This window comes from Erpetoichthys calabaricus, chromosome 14, assembly GCF_900747795.2.
Source record: "Erpetoichthys calabaricus chromosome 14, fErpCal1.3, whole genome shotgun sequence".
NCBI classification, from domain to species: Eukaryota; Metazoa; Chordata; class Cladistia; order Polypteriformes; family Polypteridae; genus Erpetoichthys; species Erpetoichthys calabaricus.
Window position 1 is genome coordinate 110,685,956 of NC_041407.2, and position 26,431 is coordinate 110,712,386.

General features: G+C 50.8%; 1 protein-coding gene across 2 annotated transcripts in view; it reads right to left on the reverse strand.

The window, feature by feature from the left end:
- Positions 1–240: 240 nt before the first annotated feature.
- Positions 241–26,431, reverse strand: part of mylk5 (myosin, light chain kinase 5) — a 37,005-nt gene continuing 10,814 nt past the window's right edge. Inside the window, exons 8-20 of one of the 2 annotated variants that reach the window (XM_028818573.2) lie at positions 22,754–22,870; positions 18,999–19,151; positions 17,529–17,669; positions 10,457–10,771; positions 9,370–9,466; positions 9,000–9,203; positions 6,976–7,193; positions 6,636–6,759; positions 5,513–5,665; positions 3,848–3,977; positions 2,721–2,817; positions 2,460–2,600; positions 241–1,973 (exon numbers count right to left, since the gene is read on the reverse strand). In XM_028818573.2, coding sequence (XP_028674406.2) covers positions 1,759–1,973; positions 2,460–2,600; positions 2,721–2,817; positions 3,848–3,977; positions 5,513–5,665; positions 6,636–6,759; positions 6,976–7,193; positions 9,000–9,203; positions 9,370–9,466; positions 10,457–10,771; positions 17,529–17,669; positions 18,999–19,151; positions 22,754–22,870 — 2,105 coding nt within the window. In that variant the 3' untranslated portion in view covers positions 241–1,758. The remainder of the gene's footprint in view (positions 1,974–2,459; positions 2,601–2,720; positions 2,818–3,847; positions 3,978–5,512; positions 5,666–6,635; positions 6,760–6,975; positions 7,194–8,999; positions 9,204–9,369; positions 9,467–10,456; positions 10,772–17,528; positions 17,670–18,998; positions 19,152–22,753; positions 22,871–26,431) is intronic. The other variant, XM_028818574.2, reaches the window with a different exon arrangement.

Here is a 26,431-nt window from a genome sequence, read left to right on the forward strand (position 1 = left end):
CCCACCTGATAGTGGACGACGCCACGGTCAAGCCGGGTGGGGGCTGCAGTAATAAGAGATTGCAGACTTTGGGAATCGCGGGGTTTGCCATGGTGCCGCTGACTTTCCTTTTCCTCTTCCTTAGCGTCAAACACGAGAACAGATGGTCCTTGTGCGCCCCCGTGAGGTCATTTGAGGCGTAGCAGGTGAACGGGGCACTGGAGCACAAGGGCAGTTAAAAAAATGAAATACAAAAAACAGTTTGAGGCGAACAGGATTTATTGATGAGCCGCTAACAAAGCCGAACACAATGTCGCTTTGAGGTGACAGACCCTCGGAGGCATTACAACACTGAGAAGCCCCCGTCGAAGAGTGAAGTGCTACTGGAAGAATTCCGTCCACCATTCAAAGACCCGACAGCCCGAGGCGCGCGACCTTACAGGGCAAAGTAGAAGAAGGTGAAACCTTGACAGCCCCTCGAAAACCCGGACCACCCAACTGTATTGTTTTTGGTAAGTAAAATCAGCCTGACGTTGTACTCTTATATTCGTGGTGTCCATTCGGGGAGGGGGGGGAGGGGGGGGCAACAAGCTGTTTATGAATGAAACGGGGGATCTGGGGGTGCAGCCGCGGTCATTAAAAAAGGAGCGGGGGTCTTTATGGGCGCCCATGCAACAAGAGCCCAATACTTCAAATTGCAATGAGTGTGGCGTCATCAACGGGCGACCCTTCCTGATAACCCACTGAGGGGTGGTCTCGTCCGACAGTTGGCTGTTGAATAAAGGGGGTTACTTAAAAAAACTCCCTTCTATGTGAGACTTGGCTGCCCCCAAACAGCACACACACGTGTATGGGTACGAGCAGGACCAGCTCTACCATTCCGGTGAAGTGGGCGAGTCTGGGGGGAGGGGGGTCTCGGAATTTAATAATTACCTTCACAACCCCTCCAGTATATTTGCACGATGGATCCTCCAAGGGAGACCCCATTTCATATTTTATCTGTACTCGGGGACTCCTCTGTATTTAAATGGCATACTTGAGAGCTTAAAACACCAGGAGGGACCCCAATCCCCCCAAACTCAAGCTCTTTGCCCCCAAAACTCCGATGTCTGGACGGACATTTACAGCTCCGCTTATTGTAGCAAATTAGCTAGAGCCGACCCTGTGTTTGAGACCCCCGCCTGTCCTCTGTCGGCTACCGGCGTGCAGATGGTGGGCAGCGACAAGAGTCATAGCAAGAACGCGCAACTTTGTTAAGCTGGCAGCCCTTAAGTTTGCCGTGTGCGTGCCCAGCAATGCACTTGCCACCCGTGTAGCCGAGACTGGCACCGCACCTAAACTGGAAAAGCAGGTTAGAAAATCGACGGAGCGATGGGCTTCTTCCTGTTTTGTGCCCACTGCTTGTTGAGAGAGGCTCCCGCGACCCTGCACTGCATTAGTGGGTTTAAAAATGGATGATGGAGGGGAAGGATTCTAGAGGGTGTGCACGAAGCCCTGTTGTTTGGGGGGGGACTGTCATGTTCACACAAAACCTATCCTAATGACATGAACATAAACTTGCACGCGCAGCCCGCGGGCACGCCTTTTTCAGACTGACTTGCGCGATGGTCAGTGGGACGCGCGCACCCGGAATCAAAGACGTGAGCGCGCCTCGTATTTCTTCTTTAGCTGTCGAGTCGGGTCGGGCCAGGACTGGTGGACCCCCTGAGAAAACGGTCGCCGAGGAGGGCGGCTGTATAGGTGGCCAGTGGCCGCTCTGTCGGTAGTCCGGCGCGTCTTCTACCTCTTGGCAGGGACGACGGATAGTCTGGCCGAGCTGAGCGCCTCCCCCTGGCTGTTGGTGGCTCTGCAGGAGTAAAGACCCGAGTCCTGCGCTGAGACGCTGGAGAGCTGCAGTGAGAAGTCGCCTTGGTCCTCGTGTGCGACGCGGCTGTGCGCGGACTCTGTCACTGGGCGGCCATCGAGGAGCCACGAGACCTGTGGTGCGGGGTTGGCTGATGACATGAATGGGACAGGAGAGAGAAGGGGGAGATTATTGAGAATAAACAAGAAACAAAATACATTTACATACAAAAATAAATTTGTTAAATAAACGGAATTCACTAAAGTAAAATAATGACGAGTTAAAATACATTTTAACAAATTAAACACTATAAATAAACTAATTGCGGATCTGTTGTCATTTACAAAAAGGTGACAGTAGAAAGCGAGGCGTTTATGAACCCTTAACATCGCATTAGACACGAATGGGCACTACGTTAAGCCCCATGGCACAGACAGCCCCTCATGAATCGCGGAGTGCCTGGACCTTTAGCAGACAAAGACGGCTGGCCCACCTTGCCCACTTCAAACACCACCCCTTTTTGTTACTGGCAGGCACGTGGCTCCTAAGCCTGGTGGCACCCCTGGCTCATGCCAGCTGACGCTTCACAGCGAGGGATTCTAGAAGGGAACAACACGAAGGGCCCGGACGGCCATACCTTGGACACGGCACTGGAAGTGGGCTGCAGATCCTTCAGCCACTGTGATGTCCTGGAGGGGCTTGATAAAGTGGGGCACACAGCGCCGGACCGTCTCCAAAGAGCCAAATGCCAGTTTCTCCTCAGGGCTCAAGGTGGGCTCTGGAAGACACAAATGAAAAGTACATGGCAGGGTGGGCTGGGCTGGACTGAACCTGCAGAGCCACCTGCTGGACACCGTCTGCTATCTCACGCTGATGCCCAGCTCTGATGGTGTCTTACCCTCTTTCTCTGGCACTGATGTGGGTGACGGTGTGGCATCTTGCTTGCTGGAAAGCAGAGTCATCCTCTTCAGGGCCAGAAGGGCCTTCCCGGTTTTCTAAGAATGGTCAAATTAGGAGAAGGTGATGATGATGAAGAAGAAGACCCTCCATCTCAAAGAAGTAACAGCCACTTTATTTATAAGAGTATCCTGAGGTCATGGCACACTTCACTCTGGTGCCACGTTGCTATCTCCCTGGCTGTCTGATGCCACCACAGTCTTGGCAGGGCCACCGAGGAGCACTGTTTCTGGACTTTCAGAATGACAGAGTCAGACTGTAGTCTCCGAATAATGTGGGCTTCAGTGGGCCCTTATAGAACTTACAGAATTCCTTAAGCCCCCCAACTCTAAACACCAAGCCAGTCAGGCCTGCTCTGTTTTATAGCTCCTTTCACTGTGATGTTGGTGGCACACTTCATCCACAGTAGAATATTACTTCGGTTCCAAACATGATTGAATATAGCGCCATTACTGAAAGACCTACTCTAAAGTAATCAGAGTGGGTTTCTTTCATACGGCATATTGGAAGTGCCAACACCACATGCCATCTGTGTTCCATGGCACCAGGTGGGCACTTTGCAGACTCTGGATAACCTGATGAATGTGGCGCCTTTCAAAAAGCATTTCAGAATTCACCTGTTTATAATTTAGCCTCTCATAGGACGCATTCACTGTCTGTATGAAATGCCACTCTTTATATTTTATTACATTAGATTAGATTATATAGCGCCTTTCAAAGCAACTCCTGTCTCATCTTTAATTTGTATAATCCAGGCAGACCTTCCTATTGTTCCTAGTTTTAACCCACTGCACCGACAGCAGGGGGCAGAATTCTGCCCCACACCTATGCCAGGATTTTCTTCTGACGAGACCCCCTACCCCAGTACTTCCATCCATCCAACCATCCATTTTCCAACCCGCTATATTCCTAACTATAGGGTCACGGGGGTCTGCTGGAGCCAACCCAGCCAACACAGGGCACAAGGCAGGAACCAATCCCGGGCAGGGTGCCAACCCACCGCAGACCCCAGTACTTGTGCAGCCAAACTAGGACTTCATGCCCAGCAGGCACCGTAATTCACATTACCCGCCATTTCTGTCTGGCAAGAAACTTCTTCATCCGTTCCTTGGACAGGCTCTTCATGCCCTGCGAGTCCACAGTCCACTGGGTGTCCATCCAGGGGTGTGCCAGGGCCTGCTCACTGGTCAACCGATGCCTGTGGGGGAGAGGAGCACAGAATGGGCTGAGAGGCGGGGAGTGACACCGTGTGTCACGCGGCTTCTCTGACTATTATGCCAGTACAACAGGATGTGAGAGAGGCGGGCAGAGTCAGTGGGCACACCAATGCCCAACAAGACTCCCACTGACCTGAACTGTGTCCGACCACTGGTGCCGTGTAAGTCTGTGGGCAAAAGGGAAGGACTTTCATTATTGTTAGGCTTGGGGGGGGCACAAGTCAGGGGTGTCCGTCAATGAAAGACCCCAGGTATTCACTTTAGGATTTTAATGTGCGCACAAGCAGACCCCTAATGTGCAGTGGACATGTGTGAAAAGGCACTATAAAAACGATGGCACTGGAGCAACATTGTGTTACTGGCATATGCCACCCCTGCATGCATCTGTTGCCACTCTAGGATGTTACTGTGTGCATTAGCAGCCCCCAAATGTGCAACATGGTGTGTGAAAAGGCGCTATGTGCTCGGGGTAACATTGTATTGTGTTGATATTCCTGCCAACATGCACCATTGGCATATGCCACTCACCCATCTGTTGTCACTTTAGGATGTTGTTTTGTGCCCAAGCAGATCCCTAATGTGCAGTGAGGACACAAAAAGGCACTATAAAAATGAAGGCATTGGGGTTTACATTGTATTGGCATTTATACCACCCTGCACTATTGGCATATGCCACCTGTCCCTTGTCACATTAGGATGTTACCATGTGCATTATCAGCCCCCTAAAGTGTAATGGGTGTGTGAAAAGGCACTATAAAGATAAAATCAGTGAGGTGACATTATATGGTGAGAGTATTTATGTCACCATACACTACTGGCACATGTCATCCATTTATCTGTTGTCACTTTAGAGTGTTAGTGTGTGCATCACCAGGCTCCTAACTTGGAGTTGAGGTGAGGAAGGGCACAATACAAAAACAGAAGCATTGAGGGTTGCATTGTATTGTGTTGGCATTCATGCCACCATTCACTTTTGGCATATGCCATCCATCCATCTATCTGTTCTCACATCCACCTATTCCAATTCAGGGTCATGGAGATGCCATTGGGTACAAGGGAGGCATCAATCCTGGGTGGAATGCCACTCTCATCAGGTGCCCATGCATGCCCATACCCGCTCACTTTGCCAGTTACCCTGACCTGTACATCTTTGGGATTTAGGAGATAAACTGGAGTGCCCAGACACTGGCTGGACACCTGGGGACCAAGTGTGGGATTTGACCCCAGGGCTGTGGAGCAGTGAGGTGGCTTCTCTTAACTTCTGAGGCACTGTGCCAGCCTGTCACAAAAAAATCAGTGAAATCTCATTCTGTGCCACTTAAAACTCTTTATCGCCTATCCGAGTGAAGCTTCCCTCAGATGAGGCCCCACTGTGTGCCCACCAGTGCCTGGTGTTCATGTAAAACCCGAATGGTGCCTCCTTCACAGGCAGTGAGACCGGTGTCCCATCTGTGGGTTGGGCACAGAGCCACCTGTCTGACTTGCCAGTCACGTCACTCTGGCCAGGGAGCCTCACCTCATGTCCTTCTTCAGGAGGCTGCTGATGAAGTCCTTGGCTTGCTCACTGATTTCTCTAAAGGTGTCCTCGTCAAACTGCCACTGCGCCGCTGTCACTAGTGCCAGTGTCTCTGTGTCACTGCTGCCCTGGAAGGGAGACTCGCCACTCAGCCTGGAGAGGAAGGAAGGAAGAGCCGTGAGTGACAAAGTGTGGACTTGCTGACCTCTTTAGGCATCCAGTCACCCACTGACCCCCTTCATCCGGTTTGAGTCGTAATGGGCAGAAAGACGTGCTGGCATTATCAGTTAGACCTCTAGCCTGGCACCAGCCCATCATAGAGCATAGTCACACACTGAGCTATTAAACTAACCACCCTGGTCTGGGCACCAGAGCATCATAGGGTACAATCACACAGTCTGCCAGTTTAGGAGCCCCCCTAGACTTGGTGTTAATTTTTCGTACTGCACCCCTATGTATTGGGTCGGGTTGGGGGCCAGTCTCTCATTAGGGCACAGTCTAACAAGGCCCAGTCCTCATAGAAGCCTTGTGCCCATCTTCTCTCGTCATTTGAGTACAAGCGGAAACCTGACTCGCCTGACCAGATAACCCGTTTTCAGTTCGTGCCCACCGTAACCATGCAGCTCTGTCAATAGCTGTTAGTGAGGGGCACTTCTGCTGTGCCCTGCTTCAGGTAGCCGTGTTGTGGGCCTGCATTGACTCTCTGCAGGAATTGTTGCCTGGTGGCCAAACGATTTGCTATCACAATACGTGACACGTGGTGACGGTCACTCTCGGTGAGCACCATCTTTCACTTGCAGTTCTGGTGACAAGAAATGATTGACAGCGTTGTGTGCCGCTACTGGAGGACCCTTTGGACAGTACGCTTTGACACACCCGCAAAGTCCTGTACGCTGTGCCCGGTGGCATGGCGGATCACAATAAGCCCTCTTGCCAATCATTCACGCCTGTCATGCAACTCATTTTTCATGGACAGACAAGGAGCACACGACACCGCGAGGAGGGGGTGGTGCCCTCTAGTGTCACCTCTAATTTTTGTCCTCAAGCCCCTCGCTTGCATCTGTTCGGCTCAGCCGTCATTCCTCCTATTGCCACAAGATGGCAGCATAAGACCGCGACTCACAGAATGTAACAAATGACGCCGACGCTCCACAAGTCCGTTGAGAGTCCCACTGGGTCAAAGGCAATCACCTCAGGAGCTACAAACTCGGGGGTCCCGTGCATCACTTTCAGTGGAGTCTTGGGGTCTACAGAAGACAAGAAGAGAACGGCAAGGTGGTCACTGGGGCTGTTTCTTTAAAAAGCAATGTCAGCAAGACAGGACTTGGTGGGACATGGGGGTCCCTCTTAGGATGGTTATTCAATATATATTTTGACAATGTGAGCATGACGTGGTGAGCTGAGCCACTTGGGGGTCTCCAGGGCAGGTAGCAGAGCCTTTTCTCACGCTCTCACTCACTCACCCAGTCTGCTGGCCAGGCCAAAGTCGATGATCTTGATGAGTGTGCCCGCGCGGCTGGTGCACACAACGTTCTCAGGCTTCAGGTCCAGGTGGATGATGTTCTTGTGATGCATGTACTGCAGACCCTCCAAGATCTGACGTATGTAACAGATGCTGGTGGTCTCCGTGTGCTCATACGCGTCATCCACAATCCGTTCAAAGAGCTCTCCCCCAGCGATGCTGACAAGAAAGCAGAGAGCGTCAGCGCCCGCCGGAGTCCCAGTCCCACTCTTCTTAGGCCCCACCCACTCTGGTGCCAGTTTTCAACCTATCCCAGGCCCTGGGCTCCACCCACTGTGGGGCCAGAATCCTTCAGGCTCCACCCACTCTCTGCCTCTTGTCTATTGAGTCTTTGGGTCTACCGAGTGAGGGGACAGTTTGATTCAGTGTCCCACCCAGTGCCATCCCACTCCAGCCTCCATCTCCAGTTCACTCATTCCCACTAACTTTTAACTTCTTGTGCTCCAGCCCAGTTTCCTCCATTCCCACCCTGCTTTTTGACTGTGAGTACGGTGGACCACTCATCATGTCACACCTGCCTTATTTAATAGCCCCACCCAATATGACCTCACCTCATATTCTAGGAAGTCTTCTTCTTTGGCTCCACCTTCTTGCTTGTGGGTGCCATCCTCTATGCCAGTTTCATCCCAGACTTCCAGCCCAGTGTTGCCCCATTTCACTTTTCTTTAGGGTTCACCCACTCCTCACTCATCTCACTCAGTTCTGCTCTGGGCTCAGCAACCCCCCCAGCCTTGTCACCCACTCTCACCCCATCTAGTCTTAGGGCGCTTAGGCCTCATGCACTGCTGTGACATTATTAAGCAATTTCTGCCTATTTTCTCAGCCCCACCCACTCTAGCCCCGCCTTCTCCGTAGGCCCCACCTACTTCTGCCTAGCCTTACTCTATTTAGCCTTTTCTTTGGCCCCACTCTGGCCCCCATCCTTCAACATTATCAATTCAGGCCCATCCTGAGGCCTCACCCATACAACTGCTGCTTTAAAGTCCACCCACTCTGTCCCAGTTTCATCCTGGAAATCTCCTTAGGCCCCGCCCAGTCCAACCCCATGTTGACCCCTTCTGCTTGTCTTTATGCTTCTCTCCATTCCTGCCCCATGTTACCCACTTCAGATTTTTGGTGCCACCTCCTCTGAGCTCTTTCATCCACCCACTCAATCCCAGCCTCATTCCAGCTTCCTGCTTAAGCTCCACCCACTGCTGTGACAACATCATAACATTTCGACCTCTTCTTTTAGCCCCACCCACTCCAGCCTAGTCCTCTCCTTAGGCTCCACCTCCTCCAGCCTAGTCTTGGCTCTGTCTACTTAGCTTCAGTCTATTTCTGAGCTCCAGTGTCATGGAGTTTCTTCCTTCTCACTTGGTCTTATAGAATTACTGATTTGACTCTTTGCTCCACCCACTCTGTCTTAGCCCCTCCTTGTTCTTCTCCTTAAGCTCCACCCAGTTTAATCCGACCATATTTGGTCTCCACCTCACTCTTGCTCTGTGTCACTCAGCCTTGTATTTTGGTCCATCCTGAGGCCCCCACCCATTGTAGTGACATCATACAGCTTTCTGCTTTGGCTCCACCCCTCTGTGTCAGTCTCATCCTAGCCTTCTCCTTAGGCTCCACCCTTTATGCTTTTCGATTGTGTAATCCTGCAGCTCCAGCCTTGTGTCCTTCAGCCACATCTCCGCCTTCTCCTTAGGCTCCACCCACTGCTGTGACAACATCATAGAGTTTCTGCCTCATCTCTTAGCTCCACCCACACTGGCCCAGCTTAACTCTGGCCTTCTCTTAAGCTCCACCCCCTCCAGCCTCGCCCTGCTCTCTCTGACCCCGGGCATTTCTATCCTAACACTGTCATGTCATTTCACTCCATGGTGGTGCTGGCACTCATTCAGCTCCCACCTTTGCCCCTTGCCCCCCTAGTCCTAAGACTGAGGCGCCCACCAGCCCACTTCTGACCTCCATGGCAGCACCTACTATTCCATCACCATGACGATCTCCGAGTGGCTCTCGAAGGCGGCCAGGCACTGCACGAGTTTGGGGTGATGCAGGCTGTTCATGAGCTCGATCTCCCGCCGCGCGGCCGCCTTCTCCTTGGACAGGCGGGCTTTGTAGAATTTTCCGGCACAGATGTGGCCTGTCGTCTTGTGCCGGAGCTTGTAGACATTGCCAAATTTTCCTCTGCATAATAATAAGATAGACGCTGGTGTTAGGACTAGCAGGATCCTAAGGAGGATGTGGCCACTGACAGCCAAGCCCCTCACCCCGAGTGCCCCTGGGGTTCATGGGTCTCACCTGTGCCACGTCACTCCCTTCTCCGCAACACACAGTAAATAAGACAACTTACACGCCCAGCTTCTCCAGCTGCTCGTACGCGTCGCTCACTTTCTGTGTGGAGTTGATGGACACGTCTGTGTACTGCGGGGGCTCCTCTGTGCCGTTCTCTGAAATGAGTTGTGTGAAGCCGAAATTTAGGAAATAATGGAGCTTCTTAGCGCTGGCCTTTAAAGTTCAGCTCGGGGTTGCACCTGCCACCATCATCACCATTAGGGTTTGCCTTACATTTCAGACATCAAGGGGTTAATCAGACATTCTCACCAATACAACTGCAGCTTGAAAAGTCAAATGTCACATCAGCGGTGCCCCGAGGCCCCACCCAACATTTCTCAGCGCCCCACCCACTTCAGCCCTTTTCAGCCTAGTTGTGTCTAAAGTCCACCTGTGTTCCAGAGCCCCACCCACACTGATCCAAAGGTAACTTTTTACCTGTTATGTGTCTTGAAGTCCCACCCACCCTTTACATCTACCCTGACAAAAGACCACACCCACTGTCACTCTAGATGTTTAAAGACTCCACCCACTCTCAGCTATAGTTTTCTCTTCCCCGTTGTGTCCAGAGCTCCACCTACTGGGTTCCCAAGCCCCACCCACTTTCACCCCTTCTAAAGGGGAGCTCTCTCATACAATATTCTCCTCCCTGCTATGTGCCAAGGCTCCATCTACCATCACCCCTTCTTCCCAAAGCTGGGTCTTGAGGCTCTGCCCACTCCCACCTATTCTCCTCCCCACTTTAGCCCAAAGCTCCTCCCCCTCTCCCCCAGCCCTGCTTGCAGGCTCCTGTCATTCTGACTTGTGCTGCCCTCAGCTGCATCCCCAGGCTCCTCCCACTCTCAGCAGAGGCGTGGCTAGGGTTTTCAGTGCCCGGGGACAACTGTTTGCCAAAATGCAATGGGGAAGGGAAAGAAAATTTTAGAATGGCGCCCCCTGGATGCTGCACCCAGGGACAGATGTCCCCCCTTGCCCCCCCCTAGCTATGCCACTGACTCTCAGCCAGTTTGTCCCCATTCCAGTCCTGGCACTAGGCTCCGCCCATTCCAACTCCCAGACTATTTCAGATGGCCACACCCCCTCATTTATTCGTATCCTCTCCGTACCTTCCGCACTGTCCATGCTGATGAGCTCCGTCTCCAGGCTCGGTTCACTCACTCCGGCCGCATTGGTGGCCCTCACCCTGAAGTGGCACTTGCCCTGTGGGTGCAGGCTAGCGGGCAGGCGGTACGAAGTGCTGAGGCAGGTGGCGGTTAGTACACTCCAGGTTTCCGTGTTGTTGGCCCCCTCCTGGTGCATCTCCACGACGTAACTGGTGACTGCACTGCCACCATCGTAGCAGGGGCCCGACCAGGACAGAGTCAGCGCCCCTGAGCGAGTCTGAGATATGTGGGGTCGGCCAGCTGGGGGCTGAGGACGCTCTGGGACACAAAGGACACTTGATAAGTCACCACACAACACCCCACCCAGGAGCCTTCTAACATGGACGCTGACAAAAGAGAAAAACTGTCAGCCTTCATTTGATATAGTGCCTTTCATGGTGAGTACAAGAAGGCTGCGCAAGGCTTTCCTGCAGTGTAAACATTTTAATGAGGAAGAGCATGCAGGCAACCATCTCCTTCATCTGAAGCACATTACTTAAACCAAATGTGGCCGTCTCCAGCCTGAGTGACCCACTCACTGTCCCCAAGTGACGCACCAGTGCCACTTAAACCACAAAGAAGCCACAATGTCTGACTGACCAGAGTTTAAACCAACAGTCTTCTGGTTTCTCACCCAGCTCTGTGGCCAGTTGGGCCTGATGGATCCCCTGACACTTCAAGGCTGTCCTGTTCTGAGGTGGTCCCGATGTGCACCCCACAGAATCCTAAACGGGCCTCTCGGCTCCAGGAGATCCGCTGTTAGGTCGGTGAGCTCACTGCGCCTCACCCTGCTGCCTGCTTTGAATAACTGAGAACACGCGGCAGGCATCAACAGCGGGCACCGACCTTCACATCCATCCATTCATCTATCTGCCTGCTACACAGCCATCTTTTATATAGTGCCTTACATTTCTAGCTATCTCACTGTTTGATTATAGTGCCCTTCATATATGTCTGCCTGCATTTATACAGTGACTTTCAAATCAGTCTTCTAATATAGCGACTTTCATAGTTACCTTTATATCTATCTATATGATATCCATCCAGCCATTTTCCAACCCGCTGAATCTGAACACAGGGTCATGGGGGTCTGCTGGAGCCAATCACAGCAAACACAGGGCACAAGGCAGGAACCAATCCAGGGCAGGGTGCCAACCCACCGCAGGTCTATATGATATATGGCATGTCATTCAAGCGCCTCCATATATAATCTATACTGTCTTTCACATAGCTCTGCGCCCCTAGTTATCTGTATGTCTAATACAGTGTCCTCCCTATCAGTGGGTTCAAATATAGTGCCTTTCAAATATGTCTGCCTGTATTTATATAGTGACTTTTATAGTTACCTTTATGTCTATCTATATATGTCATCCAAGCACATCTGTATATAATATATAGTGTCTTTCATGTAGCTCTGTGCCCCTAGTTATCTGTATGTCTGTTCGAATATAGTGCCTTTCATAGCTATGAGTCAAACTATCCTGCCGACCTGAGTGATGACAGCAGATATTTGTCACCGGCGCCGCTATAGACAGTCGCGTGTGCTTTGACGTATTTAATAATCGGTTTCGCCTTTTTGACGCCTGTCGTTATTTTAAAAGCTCTCCACCCTGATGATGATTTTTTTCCATATTGGCACACACATCTTCACATCTCCTGCTCTCCTTTACGTTCCAAAACATAAAGCTGAACTTCTTCCCGATGTCGTGTTACCTTGTATATAGCGCCTTTCCTGGGGGAGCTGCCATGCCACACTGAAGTTTTCAGCGCTGACAAAGCTACATGACAAGGAGTAATAAAAGAATATAAGCTGGTGGTCTCCTGATGGTGAGGTGCCCACAAGCACCAGGCTGTTAGTGACCGTCGCACAAACCAGGGGCCACCGACCTGGCCATCTCTGTGTAGACTCCAGCGTCACTCTGCCGGTGTTCTGTCAAACCATGCAACTTAGCAAAAGGTGTTTTTGCCCATGCGCAGTATACATTTCTTCTAAAGTCAATAAATACGTTTCTTAAATAAATAAATAAAATTAATTCAAACAGATCCTACTAAAATTATTATTTGTCATTTAAGCCGTTAAGAGCAAACATATCCAATGCCTTTCCCATTTTAATCTTTTTTTTTTGTCCAGCATTGCTGTGATTGAAAGCCGGTCTGGTATGTGAAATGTCGGCAGATGGTGAGTAATACCATAAAAATGTCATGTTATGTTCATTTCGACATTTTCACTTTGGGCATAGATGGTCTTGATGATGGGCAGAGGGTGGCACCTGCTCAGAGCAAGGAGTTGTTCTTTCATATAGTGCTTCTCCATACTTTCGCCAAGCAATGGATTCTTATTGTATATGACAAGACCTTCAGGGCAGAGCCCTCATTAAGGAATGGATTAATGGAACTGTGATATATAGCGCCTTTCCTAGAAGTCACAGCAGTGCTTTATTAGAGCACATTTCACAGCAATGAACACAAATCAATAAAACGTTCTGTATTTTGCCTTTCAAGTAGAGCGGTACCTGAAGGATTTCGTCATACAATTCATGATTCTATATGCCAGCATTTGTTCTATAATAATAATAATTCATTAAATTTATAAAGCGCCTTTCGTTGCGAGTGATATCGTAAATAATTTGCAAAGCTGACTTGATATAGTACCTTACAGGGAACAACCTGCCCAGCTTGGCATGGCCCCCTTTGAGAACATGCGCTCATCACTGAATGCGACCTCCTGCTTTTTATAGCGCCTTTGATAAGTATGAGTGCCATCTCAACCGTTAAAGCGCTGACAAAGCCACCGACGAGCTCGGTATGAAGTGGCGCACGGGGCCACAGAGTTTGAGGGGCATGAAGTAAAGAAAAGACAAGAGAGGAGCAGACTGGACACCTTGGTAGCCGTCCATGGGACTGACGGGTTGATTTCACTGATGACTTCGACTTCACATCACTTCGCGTTCATCTCTGGCTCGCCGATCCATTCGTTTCCACTTTCCGTTTCTCGGTAAACAGAAGTCTCTCCCGCTTATCCTGAACGCAAAGTGAAACACACATACGGGTACTCGGAGTGTCTGTCGTCGTGTCCTCACACCCCCCACCTCCCCCCCGGTGTGGCGTCTTACCAGAGCAGCGACTGACAGGTGGCACTGCGTTGGGGTTCGGCTCAGGGATTCGGGGACATGTTGGCCTCGGCGCTTCTCGCAGCTTCAGGGATGAGCGACTGAAGACTTCGGCCCTCCCCGCGCTTAGTAAGACTGGCAGGCGAGCGCCGGGTGGGCGGAGTCGGACACCTGCAGCTCAGTCACCTGGCACGACAGCCACGCGCGGCGCCCACGCACGAGGAAGGGCGTGTAGCTGAAGACGGGAGCAGGGCGAGGACCCGGTTTGGCGCTCACTTTGTGACAGGGCAGGTGAAAGGCGCTAAATGACAGCGTGCTACACTCCCTTGGAGTATCGATGTTAAGGTCTGATTGTGTGCTGATTTCTAAGGCGTTAGTGTTCAGTAGATTGACTCGGCACCGTGAAAGGCGTCATTCCTAATTGATATTTTAAAATTCAAATTAGTGTACACTATGAAAGACCCCCGAGTTTATAGAAGGGGTGGTGGCGTAGTGCTTAACACGGCTCCCGTCAAGCTCTGAAAACCCGGGATCAACTCCCGATCCGTTTTTAATTAATGTATTCCCCTGGTGTCCTCCTTTACTCGTTTATTGGTAAGTCTGTATTGTTCTAGTATGGATGAACTGGTGTCCAGACAAGGGTCGCCTCCTGTCTTGCAGCAGGTTGGCTGGGTGGGTTAATGTTCAACGTGTGTCCTGTATGAAGGCTCTATAGAAAACCTCGCTGGTGTGTCTTCACAGCATTTGGCGAGGACACTCATTGTGAAAGACGCTATATATAAGACTGACTATGTCGTGTAAGTCTCATTTTTCCCGAGTTAGTGGCTTTAATTATGTCCGCCATTAACCGCCTGGTCGCTGCAGCTTCTGTAAGTTTGAGAGAATTCCACTGAGCAGTGCGGACCTCGAGCGCCTCTAGCGGTGAAGGAGGGTACTGCGCGTGAATAGACCGACGCCTCCTTCAGCCGAAGCCTTTAGATGTGTCACGGCGCGACCGCGTGCCTCGAATTCCCGTCAGGTTTTGGCTTGTCTGCCATTAGGATAACAGCAAGCAACGGCGGCTCGGTGAACCCCTGAAGGCTGAGGACTGGCATGCGACTGACTGACTTGGAGAGAAGAGGGAAAAAATCCAACGTGGAGGACCCCCCCCCCCACCGTCAAGGTACAGGCCGGTGATGAGGGCTGAGTGTCCGAGCCCAGCTGGCTGCCTTCAGATGTCTTCTGCACCCCACGTGCCAGTCGGTCGTTTGTAGGCCGCGCAGGTGCACTGATGCTTAGTCTTGTTCGCTGATAAAGGCGCTATATACAGTAAAGTGCCGATTTCTTATTCTATAAATGTATTCACTAAAAGGCTTTAAATCAGTTTATGATCAAGTGCGCTGTATAAAGTGTAAGAGTTACGACTGCACACAATGTGACTTCTACAAGGCGCTATATGACATACTGATTGACCGGTTTAGTAAAAGCATTCTGTTAGATTTTATGTTCCCAATGTGCACAATAAATATAAAACAATATAAAATGTGTAAGATTAGTGACGGACGGGCAGTATTCATTCTGTAAGGCACTATATGAAATGATGATTGGCTGCTTTTTCAAAAGCACTCGGAAAAATTAAATCTTACACTAAAAGGCACTGCGTTAATCTAAGATGAAAATGAGTGCGTGGCAGTGTGCAGTATGAGAGGTGCGATACGTACAAGGCGCTATATAAAACACTGATTGACTGTTTTTTAAGCATTTTGTAAGATTACATGTACATAAGATGGCAGGGTGCACTATATGAGGCATAACCCTTTGGGCACAATGCTCATTCTGTAAGGCACTATATGACATGCGGGTTACTGTTAGTCAAAGCGCTTTGTAAGATGATATTCACTCAACTGCACTCTATCAACGTGAGATGAAAGGCGCTATATAAAGTTCCTCATGTCCGTGGCCTCATCTCACTTCCTGGCCATTTCCGCACTGGCAGTCCTACTGGTAACAGCCTGAGCTGATCAGACCACATTATCCGTCCCTTCCGGGGGAATGCCAGGCCCTTCTGTGCCATTGTTTTCCCACAGGATCTCCTCCAGTGGCACCCCGGGTGAGGGTGGCGTCCTCAGTTGGTACTCGAATCACCTCAACTGAAGGTCCACTCAAATCGTCACAGACACTGAGCCTCAGGTTGCACCCGTGCTCACCTACTTTTGGTCCCTTTGACCACCCAAGTGGATGTGGACGGACTATCTGGTAAATCAAGAGTGATGTCTGAGGGTCTCGGTCCCACTTCATGATCTCTGTCCAGTACAGTGCCCACCACACCAGTCCACCATCACTATAATAAAAGACCTCTGAGGTCCTCAAACTTGTCCACATGGTGTCAGCTCCCCCATTGCCAGAGGGGCTTTCTAACCGGTATGGTGGACCCAGCCACATATATGGACACGGTCCCACAGGGAGACCCCAGCACTGCTGTCTTCTCTTCTTGTTGTTTTTCTTCTGTCACCTTCTTGACCCCCTCCCCGGTCCTGATTTGCACTGTCCACTTCTCAGCTGTAGCTCCTTTCACCGGGCTGTCCATTCAGACTCCAAGTCGGTCACCACTAGAGGTCCTCCTAAATCACCCCCAGCATCAGGTCAGATGACAGGTCTACACTGATGACCAGTGACCCGTGGTGCTGAGGTCCATTCGTAAATGACCTTGTGTGCGGCCAGTACAGACAGTTCAAGACACCACTCAGTTGCAGATCAGACTGGCTGTCCTTTTGAGCCCTGAGGCTACCATCTTGAAGAAAGCCCAGCACTCCAAGTGGTCACACCAAAGTGCCCCTCACATCCTCCATGATGCAGTCCTGACTGGGAGAGAGGAGACAGAAGGAGACCACTGCCAATGGGGATATCCAGCCGAGAGCGGGTGATGTGGGTGGTGCCCCAGACCACCCTGTCTTGACCTGTCCACCTTATCTTACACTGGACCCTTGGACCTTGCTCAACACGGTGAGGTAGGAGTTGTGGACAGCCAGTCACTTCCACTCCAGGCTTGGCTCGAGGGGCTGACATTTTGAACCGACGTCCACAGGGGTCCATTTGTGAATTTGAACTCTTAGACGAGGTTGCTAAGCACACTTGAACAGGAGGGGGAGCTGTAGGTCCCTTTGCGTGACTCACAGCGGAAGGCGCTATATAAATATTGATTGATTAATCGGATGATCAGACACAACAGCCACATACCCAAATTGGCAGTGCCAACCGCCATGGCACCTCCTGTGAAATCTGCTAACGACTGGGTTTTAAAGCCCACTGTGAGGTTTACTGAAAGGTGCTATATAACATCAGGTTTAATATCTAAAGAGAAGCTCATGCCCTGCGGTGGGCTGGCGCCCTGCCCGGGGTTTGTTTCCTGCCTCATGCCCTGTGTTGGCTGGGATTGGCTCCAGCAGACCCCCGTGACCCTGTAGTTAGGATATAGCAGGTTGGATAATGGATGGATGGACGGATGGCGAAGCTCATGCCAAAGCTCTTTATGTATAATAAACCTTAAAGCCTCCAGTCGCTAAAAGGCGCTATATAATGTGGCGCTACTGGGTGGCTGAAAGACCTGAATGTCAAATGCTGCCAGCTGTGCTTCCATTTCTGTTTTCACTTCAGTTATGTGATGAAAGTCGCTATATGGAATAAAGACTGGCTAAGTGGCCCATCAGGACCTGACCCACCTGAGTGGCCATCTTGTGTCACAGCTCTTCACTGCGGCCATCGAGACTGCTGTGCCAGCACGTGCGCAACTCCCTCTCACCATGGCAGACAAGCCATCGCTCGCTCGCCTTTCCCTGGAACTGCCTGTTTATCTTTGTTTCTTTTTGATGCCACCTCACCCCAAACCATTCCCTGGTATCTGTGGGCGTGGTGGCGCCCGGGGGCCTGAGTTGAGCACTGCCACTTACCGCTGACTCTTGGAGCTGCTCTGACGGTGGTCTTGTTTTCCAACACCATGGATTGGCTGCTGGCCTTGGGTCTCGGGCTGGAGGCGGGCACACTGGCGGGAGTGTTGGGCATACTTGGCTTCCTGCTGAGGCTCTCAAAGTCTGGAAATTTACAGGAGATAAAAGCAGAGGTTTAGTGGCATCACACACCCTGCTAATGGATTGGAAAGGCGCTATATTTAAAATCAGCACTGGGTGGACAATTCATTTTTGTGCTCATCCCAAAATTCCAAGTGCCATGCCGACAGTTTCCCACTCCTAATTCTATATAGTGCCTTTCAGTGAGAACTCTGGCACTAGGTTTAAAAAAAAAGTCCACTGCAGAAGAACATTAAAGGAACAAACAGGAGGACAACATGAGTGGGCAAAGGCAGGCATTGGCAAGGGCAGGGCAACCCAGGGCAGGTGGTCCTTCGGAGGGCACATGGAGAACAAGAAGGAAAAAGAGTGCCATAGCAGGAAGAGGCAGAAAGCACAAAGCAGGTGCAATGCCCGCTATCCAATATGCCACAGCTACCCAGCGCCCCCTGCTGTCAACCTCTGGGCACTTCACTGGAAACCATAGTGCCAGGGCAATGACACGGAGCTCAAATGTGACAGCTGACAAGATTAGGAAGAAAGAATGTAAATAACCCCCCCATGACCCCCCCAATCCGGTCCCACAGGAAACAGGCAGAGCAAGAATTTCCCGGAATTTGTTTCCTAGAAGAGTGTGTGTGTGGGTGCGTGTGTATGTGTGTACACGTGTGTGTGTGTTTGTGTGTGTGTGTGTCTGCACGTGTGAGTGTGGGCGTGTGTGTTGGTGTGTGTGCACATGTGTGTGTCTGTACGTGTGAGGGTGTGGGCGTGCGTGTGTGTGTATGTGAGAGTGTGTTTGTGTGTGTATGCACGTGTGTGTGAGTGTGTGTGCACATGTGAGTGTGTTTGTGTGTGAGTGTGTGTACACGTGTGTGTGTGTGTGTTTGTGTGTGTGTCTGCATGTGTGAGTGTGTGCGCGTGTGTGGGCATGTGTGTTGGTGTGTGTGTGTGTGAGTGTGTTGGCATTTGTGTGCCCGCGTGTGTGTTTGTGTGTACGTGAGAGTGTATTTATGTGTGCATGCATGTGTGAGTGTGTTTGTGCGTGTGTTTGTATGTGTGTGTGAGTGTGTTGGCATTTGTGTGCCCGCGCATGTGTGTGTTTGTGTGTGTGTGAGTGTGTGCGCTCGTGTGGGCATGTGCATTGGTATGTGTGTACGTGTGTGTTTCTGTATGTGTGAGAGTGTGTTTGTGTGTGTGTGTGAGTGTGTTTGTGTGTGTGTGTTTGTGTGTGAGTGTGTGTGTGTATGTTTGAGTGTGTGTGCGTGTATGGGCATATGTGTGAGTGTGTTGGTGTGTGTGTGAGTGTGTGTATGTGTGTGTGTGCACGTGTGATTGCGCATCCCGGTGGCCTACCTCTCACACTGACAGCCGCACTGCTGGAGCATTTGCCAGCTCTGTTCTCTGCCACGCAGGTATAGGCGCCCGCATCTTCAGGCAGGCACTCCCTGACCATGAGCCGTGCCACCCCACTGTGGAAACTGGCCTTGCCAAACTGGACAGGCTCTCCTGAAAACAAACAGACAGGGGACACCTGACATGTGGACAGTGGGTTCTAATGGTCAGTCATTCATTCTTAACCAGCAGGAGTTAAACAGGAAATGGGCAGGAAATGTGGGTGGACGACGTGGAGTTGGCATGTGTTTGTGCTGAAGAGGCTATGCTGCATGCCACAGTAACTGAATGACATCCCACTTCTGCCACCAGTTGTTTCTGTCTCCACCTCCTATGTTGTTAGCTCACCTTTAGCTGTTGGCTGCTGCTCTGCCCATTCTTTGCAAACCCCCCCCAACTTGGACTGGTCTGCCTCGATGGCTTCATGCCCATCTGCTGCCCCTCATTCTTACCAAAGCTGCACTCAGTAATGTCAGATCTGCTCAGCTAAACTGGATGCCCACACACCTTTTCATTGTGGCCTGGCATGTTACACAACAGAAGGTGTGGAGGGTCTCCGTCTCTCAGAATCCTGGATACATTGGATTACACCATTTTTGAGTTCACAAGTTTCCTGCCCACAATGGCGCGATCAGATCAAGTCTGAAATGGCAACAATGTGCCAGCCTTACCTGCTGTATGTGCATGGAGCACATATGAGTGTCAAACGCAAAAAAAAGGAGCATCTGCAGGATAAGCTAAAGCAGGCAAAATAGAGGTGGGCACAGGGCAAAAGGAAAGACTGGCAGTTGAAGAGAATACCTGCTGTAGCACTGCGGGGGTCCCACCAGCGCCCATCCAATGGATTTGTTGGAATGCGTTGCTCTTTTAAGGCCGCATCACATCCCACAACTTCCTCAGTAATTTCCATCCGCAGACTTCATTTACTTAATTAGAGGGTTGTCAGTCGTGTAGTTTGACACCCCCTGCGACTCTCTTTAGCCATGAAATCCACAACTCCCCCCTGAGCAAATCAAACAGTCATGGGGGCCGCTCTGTGTGTATATGAGAGCTGAACCCCCAAGAACGCCCACTGGGATGTGATGGGCATTGATGAAGAATAAGGCAAGTGGGAGTCTTGGACCACACAAGCAGAGTGACGCTCGCTCGCCTGTCTGATGTCTCGTGTTTTATGTGCCACCGCAGAATGGACAAAAGAAAAAGGGGTCTGAGATTGTAGCTGAGCTCCCCCTGCATTTGTGAAGCAACGCACAGGACACGTGGCGCTGTGGCAGAAAGACGTCACGGGGTCACCTCAGGTGACATGCAATATGTAATTGGACAACCTTGGGCAACAAGACCAGTGGCTGCAGTTGAATGCCAGCTGACTTGGCATTAATGCCCTCACCAGCTGACACACAAATCAGCACGGTGATGACCAAATTCAAGCGGGTCTCAGACTGTGACCAATTCCTGGCACTGCAGACCCTTATAACCCAATTTTCAATAAACGAACTTGCACTCGCTGGTAATTGCAAGTTGGCAAAAATGCTGTTGAGATGGCAGGCTGGCATGTTTGATGGTAGCACTTGTGCCACCCTTGCACATCTAGGGCTAAATGTCCGGATCCGAGTGAAGAAGTCTGACCAGATGTCTCCCCTGTCCAGATGTGGTCTTCACAGGCACCTTCAGCTCACGTGAGCGTGAGGGGTGACGCAGAGGTGGCACCCGGTGGGCATTGTCTGCTGCTGCTCTTCAGCTTCGAAGTGGAACTCGTCTTCAGTGTAGTGGGCTGTCATTACATGTGTCGTGATTTCTGAATGATGAGTGGGTGCACAACTGTGGGTCGAAAGGGGTGTCTATACTGTTAACGGCCTGCTTGGATGGCTCCCATCAGACACTGCTGTCATCGGCTCAGCTCGTGATGCGGTCAGGTGGAATGTGAACTCAAGGGAAAGGCGCTATATGAATAAAATGTATTATTACTTTTAAGGGGGATGACCAGATATTCCTTTACCCCACCACCTCCCCAAGATCCTTTGGGGGATACCAAGTCCAGCCAAGGGACGCAATCTCAGAAGGGGTTCCTGGGTGATGAGGAGGAGCGGCGGCTCCACTTGTTGTCATCGTCTACCCACCCCACCCCCCCCCCCCCCCCCCCCGCGTCTCTAAGGCTGAGCCCACACACCCTGACCCCGCCCGGGCAGCTCATTTAGAGCACCTGTACCCGCGTTCTTCTTTGTCAAATCAAAAGCTTTGCTTTTCAGCTAAACTCTCGCTTCACCACAACTGACCGGTGTGACGTCCACACGACCCGACCCGCCTGTCAATCTCATGAACAGGACCCCAAGATACGTAAACCCTTCCGCTTCAGGCTGTGCCACCATTTTTCCTGCTGACTTGAGACATGAAGATGCTGATCCTCAACCCAGCCCCTTCACACCTGGCTGAAGACCACCTCAGTGCGCACCCCAGGTCACTCCTTGATGTAGCCAATAGGACCAAAAAGCAGTGATGTGGACCCTCTGCACAGAAGTGATGACACTGCAGCACCCACCACAGGACCACCTGAGAGAAGAAGTCTTACAGTATATTATAGATAGATAGATAGATAGAAAGATAGATAGATAGATAGATAGATAGATAGATAGATAGATAGATAGATAGAGTGAAAGGCGCTATATAATAGATCGAGAGCACTTTACTTATCTCTATATCTCCAGATTAAAGAAATAAAAGTATAAAAGTAAATTCTAGCCAATGACATACAATTAATGAAACCAAATGCAGTTGAATTGAAGTGTTAAGCTCTGAGACCCTCTTGCAGTCTCTCCTCTCCCAAGACCCCTGTCTCCATTCCTGCCTTGCGTCAGACACTGGTGGGCTCAGCTGCCCCCGGCCATGTAGTGGATAGCGTCGCTTGTGTTAGCGGACAGATGGACATAAGATAGCCATCAGAAGTCACCTCCGAGACCCCCATGTCCTGCCCCTGGCACTTCTCGTCCCCCCTTAATCCTGAGCCACGCTGTCTTTTTGTCCCAGGTGCTCACTTTACACTTTCCAGGGTGACCTCTCAGGTGTAAAATCTTCTTCCAGGGGCGCCAGGTTATTGAGTGTCATGGCCAGTGCCAACACTTTACTGCTCTTCACTCCCTAAATGTGTTTTATGGTTGTATTGTTTGTTCTGCATTGTTGTTATTATTTCTTTCTTCATTTTTATGCTGTTGTAAGTCACAATATACATAACAATGAGTAGGATTTGGTTTTATATATAAACATTAGCAGGTGGCACAGGCTGGTGATGGGTACTTGAAGAAGGCGCTACAAACAGTAATATCTGACTCACACCCTGACTAACATCTGACTAACCCTAACCCTTATGTAATGCCCACAGCGCCACTGAGACCAATGAGTCAGCTTCACTTTGAATACACAAAGGTTCCTGCCTGGCACACGGGCACCAGCACCCAGCAGCGCCTCAGGGCGGTCGTGTCACCTGTCCACACCAGCAGGGCTGCGCTGGTGGGTTTGGCTGTAAGTGGGCGTGGCTTTAGAGTCCCACTAATTTGCAGTGTCATCAGCGTGACACTTATGCACTTTGAGCCAGCCAATGAGCTTTAAGCACTCTGGGGCTCGCCATATATGGCAGTGGTGTGTGATCCGACACTCCAAAGCTGGTGTGGGGGACCTGAGGGGGACAGGGACATGACGGCGGCGAGGCATGCAGTCAGACTCACCATTGTGCAGCCAGGAGGTGTGAATCGGTGGGCTCCCCTGCAGAGCTGCCTCGAGGACGATGTCACAGCCCTCGTCTACGGAGCAGTCGACAAGCGGCAAGCAGAAGGACGGAGGCTCTGGGGGAGACACAAGCAGACATCCTGAGTGGCTGTTTGGCACAATTTAACAGCACATTGTGCCGATTATGACAGGAAATGACAGCTGATCCTCAGTGACCGGCGCATTTGTCACCAGAAAACAATGAAATCAGGACAGGCCCACTGGAAAGACACTTTCACGACATGCAAGTCTGGCACAGGTGGCTCAGCAAGTGCAAAAGTACATCCAACCCCTAGGGGGCAGCACTCCATGAAAAAGTAGGAGAAACCATCCAGATGCCCACTGTAAATAAGATGGCAGAATGGTTGGCGCTGCCACTTCACAGATACGCAGTTCTTGTGAATGTGGAGTTTGCGTGTTCTCCCCGTGTCCACGTGAGTTCCACACAGACATGCACGTTACATTAGTAGGTGAGCCCAGGCTGACCCTCTGTCTGTGGCCTGTGATGGACTGGCACCGTGCCACTCAGTTGGAGTAACAGGCTCTGAGTTTGGTGTGCATGCGTTGACCGCCGTGGCTCACCATGCTGATGGCCTCAAGATGGCGGCTCTTCAAGCGCCCAGCCAGGGACACCACAGGATTTCCTGCATGTGGTGCTCGGTGATAGCAGCTGGAGGTCAGATAGAGGGGCACTGGGGCTGTCGGAGCACAGGAACTGGGAGACGGGTGGGAAACAACCGCACACACATCCCAGGGGGCCGAGGTGAGCCGCCTCCTAATTGGTCAGACTCACGTCTTTATTTCTAAAGTACTGCGGTGCGTTTTAGGTTCCTGCTGTGCACCTAATGCTGCCAGGGTAGGCGGTGGCTCCCTGTGATCTTAAATTTCTATGAAGGTGGGCTTTTAGGAATGGAACAGATTGGACAGAAGGCTGGCATCTTGCCACTCTGCTGCCTTTTAACACTTGAGGTTTGGTCACCACAGCTGCCAGCCGCAGACTGACCACTTAACACTCAGGTGCAAAGGGACTGGGTGCCATCATTTTAAATAGCACCTTTCAGAGAGCTGCACACCTTCAGGTGCCAAATGAATTTCAGGGGTTTACCTCACGGAGACACAGCGCTGCCCCTCAGACCTCAGGGAGCCCGGGTTCAAACCTATCCACTGTGCAGTTTGCATGTTGTCCCTTTTGGTTTTTCTCCCTGATTTTCTTGGTGGGTGTGACTGCGTAGACCACCCTGCAATGAGCCGCCATACACTCCAGCGTCTGTACCTGCCTTGCAATGGGCACTAGTGGGCACTGCAACCACGTGGTGGACAATCTGAGACATGAAAGTAGATGGTTAGAAAGAAGTGAGCAACGCTGGACGAGGGGAGTGCAAACAACGCAGGACACCAAATGTAAGTGAGCCCCCCTACCCTGTGTCTTCTAACCCTAGCCAGTCCACCAGATGCCCAGCTGGACTGGACGGCAGGGGGTTATTTGAGAAATGGATCACAGGTCACTCCCAATAGAAATGAGGACCCCCAAAGTACACAGCATGAAAAAGCAGATGCACTCAGCTGCTCAGCCACAGTGCTTATGAAAGGCGCTATATAAATCAAATGTACTGGCATTATTGTTATTATTATTATATAAAACACACGTGCAGGTGATTGGAGACCTGCGAGCATTAAATGGTTTTCTTCCATAAATTCATTCATCTTCCTCACTCCATTAAGCAGGGCAGGGCAGCAGGAGCACAACATTGAGTACAAAGCAGTGACAACACCAGGAGAGGGCGCCAGTGCATCATGAGGAGAACAGGAACACACAGACAGACAGACAGAGACAAAGACAGATAGACAAAGACAGACACAGATAGACAGACACGGGAGAGACAGACAGACAGACATGGAGAGACAGACGAGACAAACACAGACAGACAGACACACATATACACAGATAAGACACACAAACAGAGCCAGACACAGACAGACAGACTCACAGACAGACACACACAGACAGACAGACCGAGACAAACACAGACAGACACACACATACAGATAGACACACACATACAGACAGAGAGACAGACAGGCACAGATAGACAGACACGGGAGAGACAGACAGACAGACATGGAGAGACAGACGAGACAAACACAGACAGACAGACACACATATACACAGATAAGACACACAAGCAGAGTCAGACACAGACAAACAGACACACACAGAGAGACAGACAGACAGACACATACAGACAGACCGAGACAAACACAGACAGACACAGACAGACAGACACATACAGACAGACCGAGACAAACACAGACAGACACACGTATGCAAGATAAGACACACAAACAGAGTCAGACACTGACAGACAGACTCACAGATAGACACACACGGACAGACAGACACAGGCAGGCAGACACAGACAGATGGACAGACAAACGCATACACAGAGACACTGATGGACAGACAGAGACACACACATGACATACGCACACACATCAGGGGCCAATAGGGCGACGCCATGTCACCGTAGCTGCTTGTCTTTCCATTATAACGGGAGTCTCCTTCAGTAAACGCGTTCCTTTTATTTTCGCCTCCTAAGCTCAAAGGGTCTGACCAGGTGGGCCGATTTAAATCAGCAACAGAAAATACAAAATAACAGAGCAGGGACAAATAAAGAGTGAAAGATAAAGCAAGACAGCAATGGCTGCAACCATCCGTCTGCTTCACACTACAAGCCCCCAGGGTTAGTAAATCCAACGCAGTCAGCGAGGGGGGGGGGGGGGCCATTGGACTGTCAGATGGACTGGCGGACCACCCAGGTGTGGTTTGAGAGTCGCCTGAACTGTGTAAAGTGGCACTGGAAATGGGTTGCTGCAGTAGAAAAACTAGAACTTTACGGGACTGTGGTGCCAAAATAAACCCAACAAACTAAATGAGCCCGTCCTCGTGTGGCACATTAAACCAAATCCATTTCACAAAGACCACCGTCAGTCATGTCATCCGTAGTCAGAATTAGGCCTTATAGGGTTCTGCCAATGAGAACGGCATGACATTTCATTCCAATATCAAGTAGGCCAGTGTGTTAATAATAAACCCGGTTGTTCTCGAGGGTCCCTCAGTCCAGTGGGCCCTGGTGCCACAGGCCTGCCCACCCTGCCAAGTGTTACGTCACTGGGTGGGTGGAAGAATCTGTCATTAGTGGCGATCAGAAGCTCTCTGGTTCACCCACAGACTGGGGACTGACTTGAACCAACTGAGCACCCACCTGTCGTTTAGGAGGGTGGGCTTTTATCCAGATGAGACCCCCACACACTTTATTCTTGACTCTAGCAGAGCCCGCTGTCTGCTGAATTCCTGCCCTGTCAATGATTAAACCGCAGCTCTGTCAGGATAGGACTGGCTGGGGCGGCAGGGTGGTAGACCAGGACAACCGCTTCAGGGCCTTGCGTAAGAGGAACATTAGGTCAAGTAAAATGACAAATCTCTCAGGTCCGGACCCCGGAGCACCACATTAATGATGTGACACACATCTCTCTGGTGACTTTCATGAAGGTTCGTCTCTGGTCTTGGGGTTTCATATCAAAGGCTGGCCAGTGAAATGTGCAGCTCGATATATGAAAGAAGAAAAAAGGGGCACAAA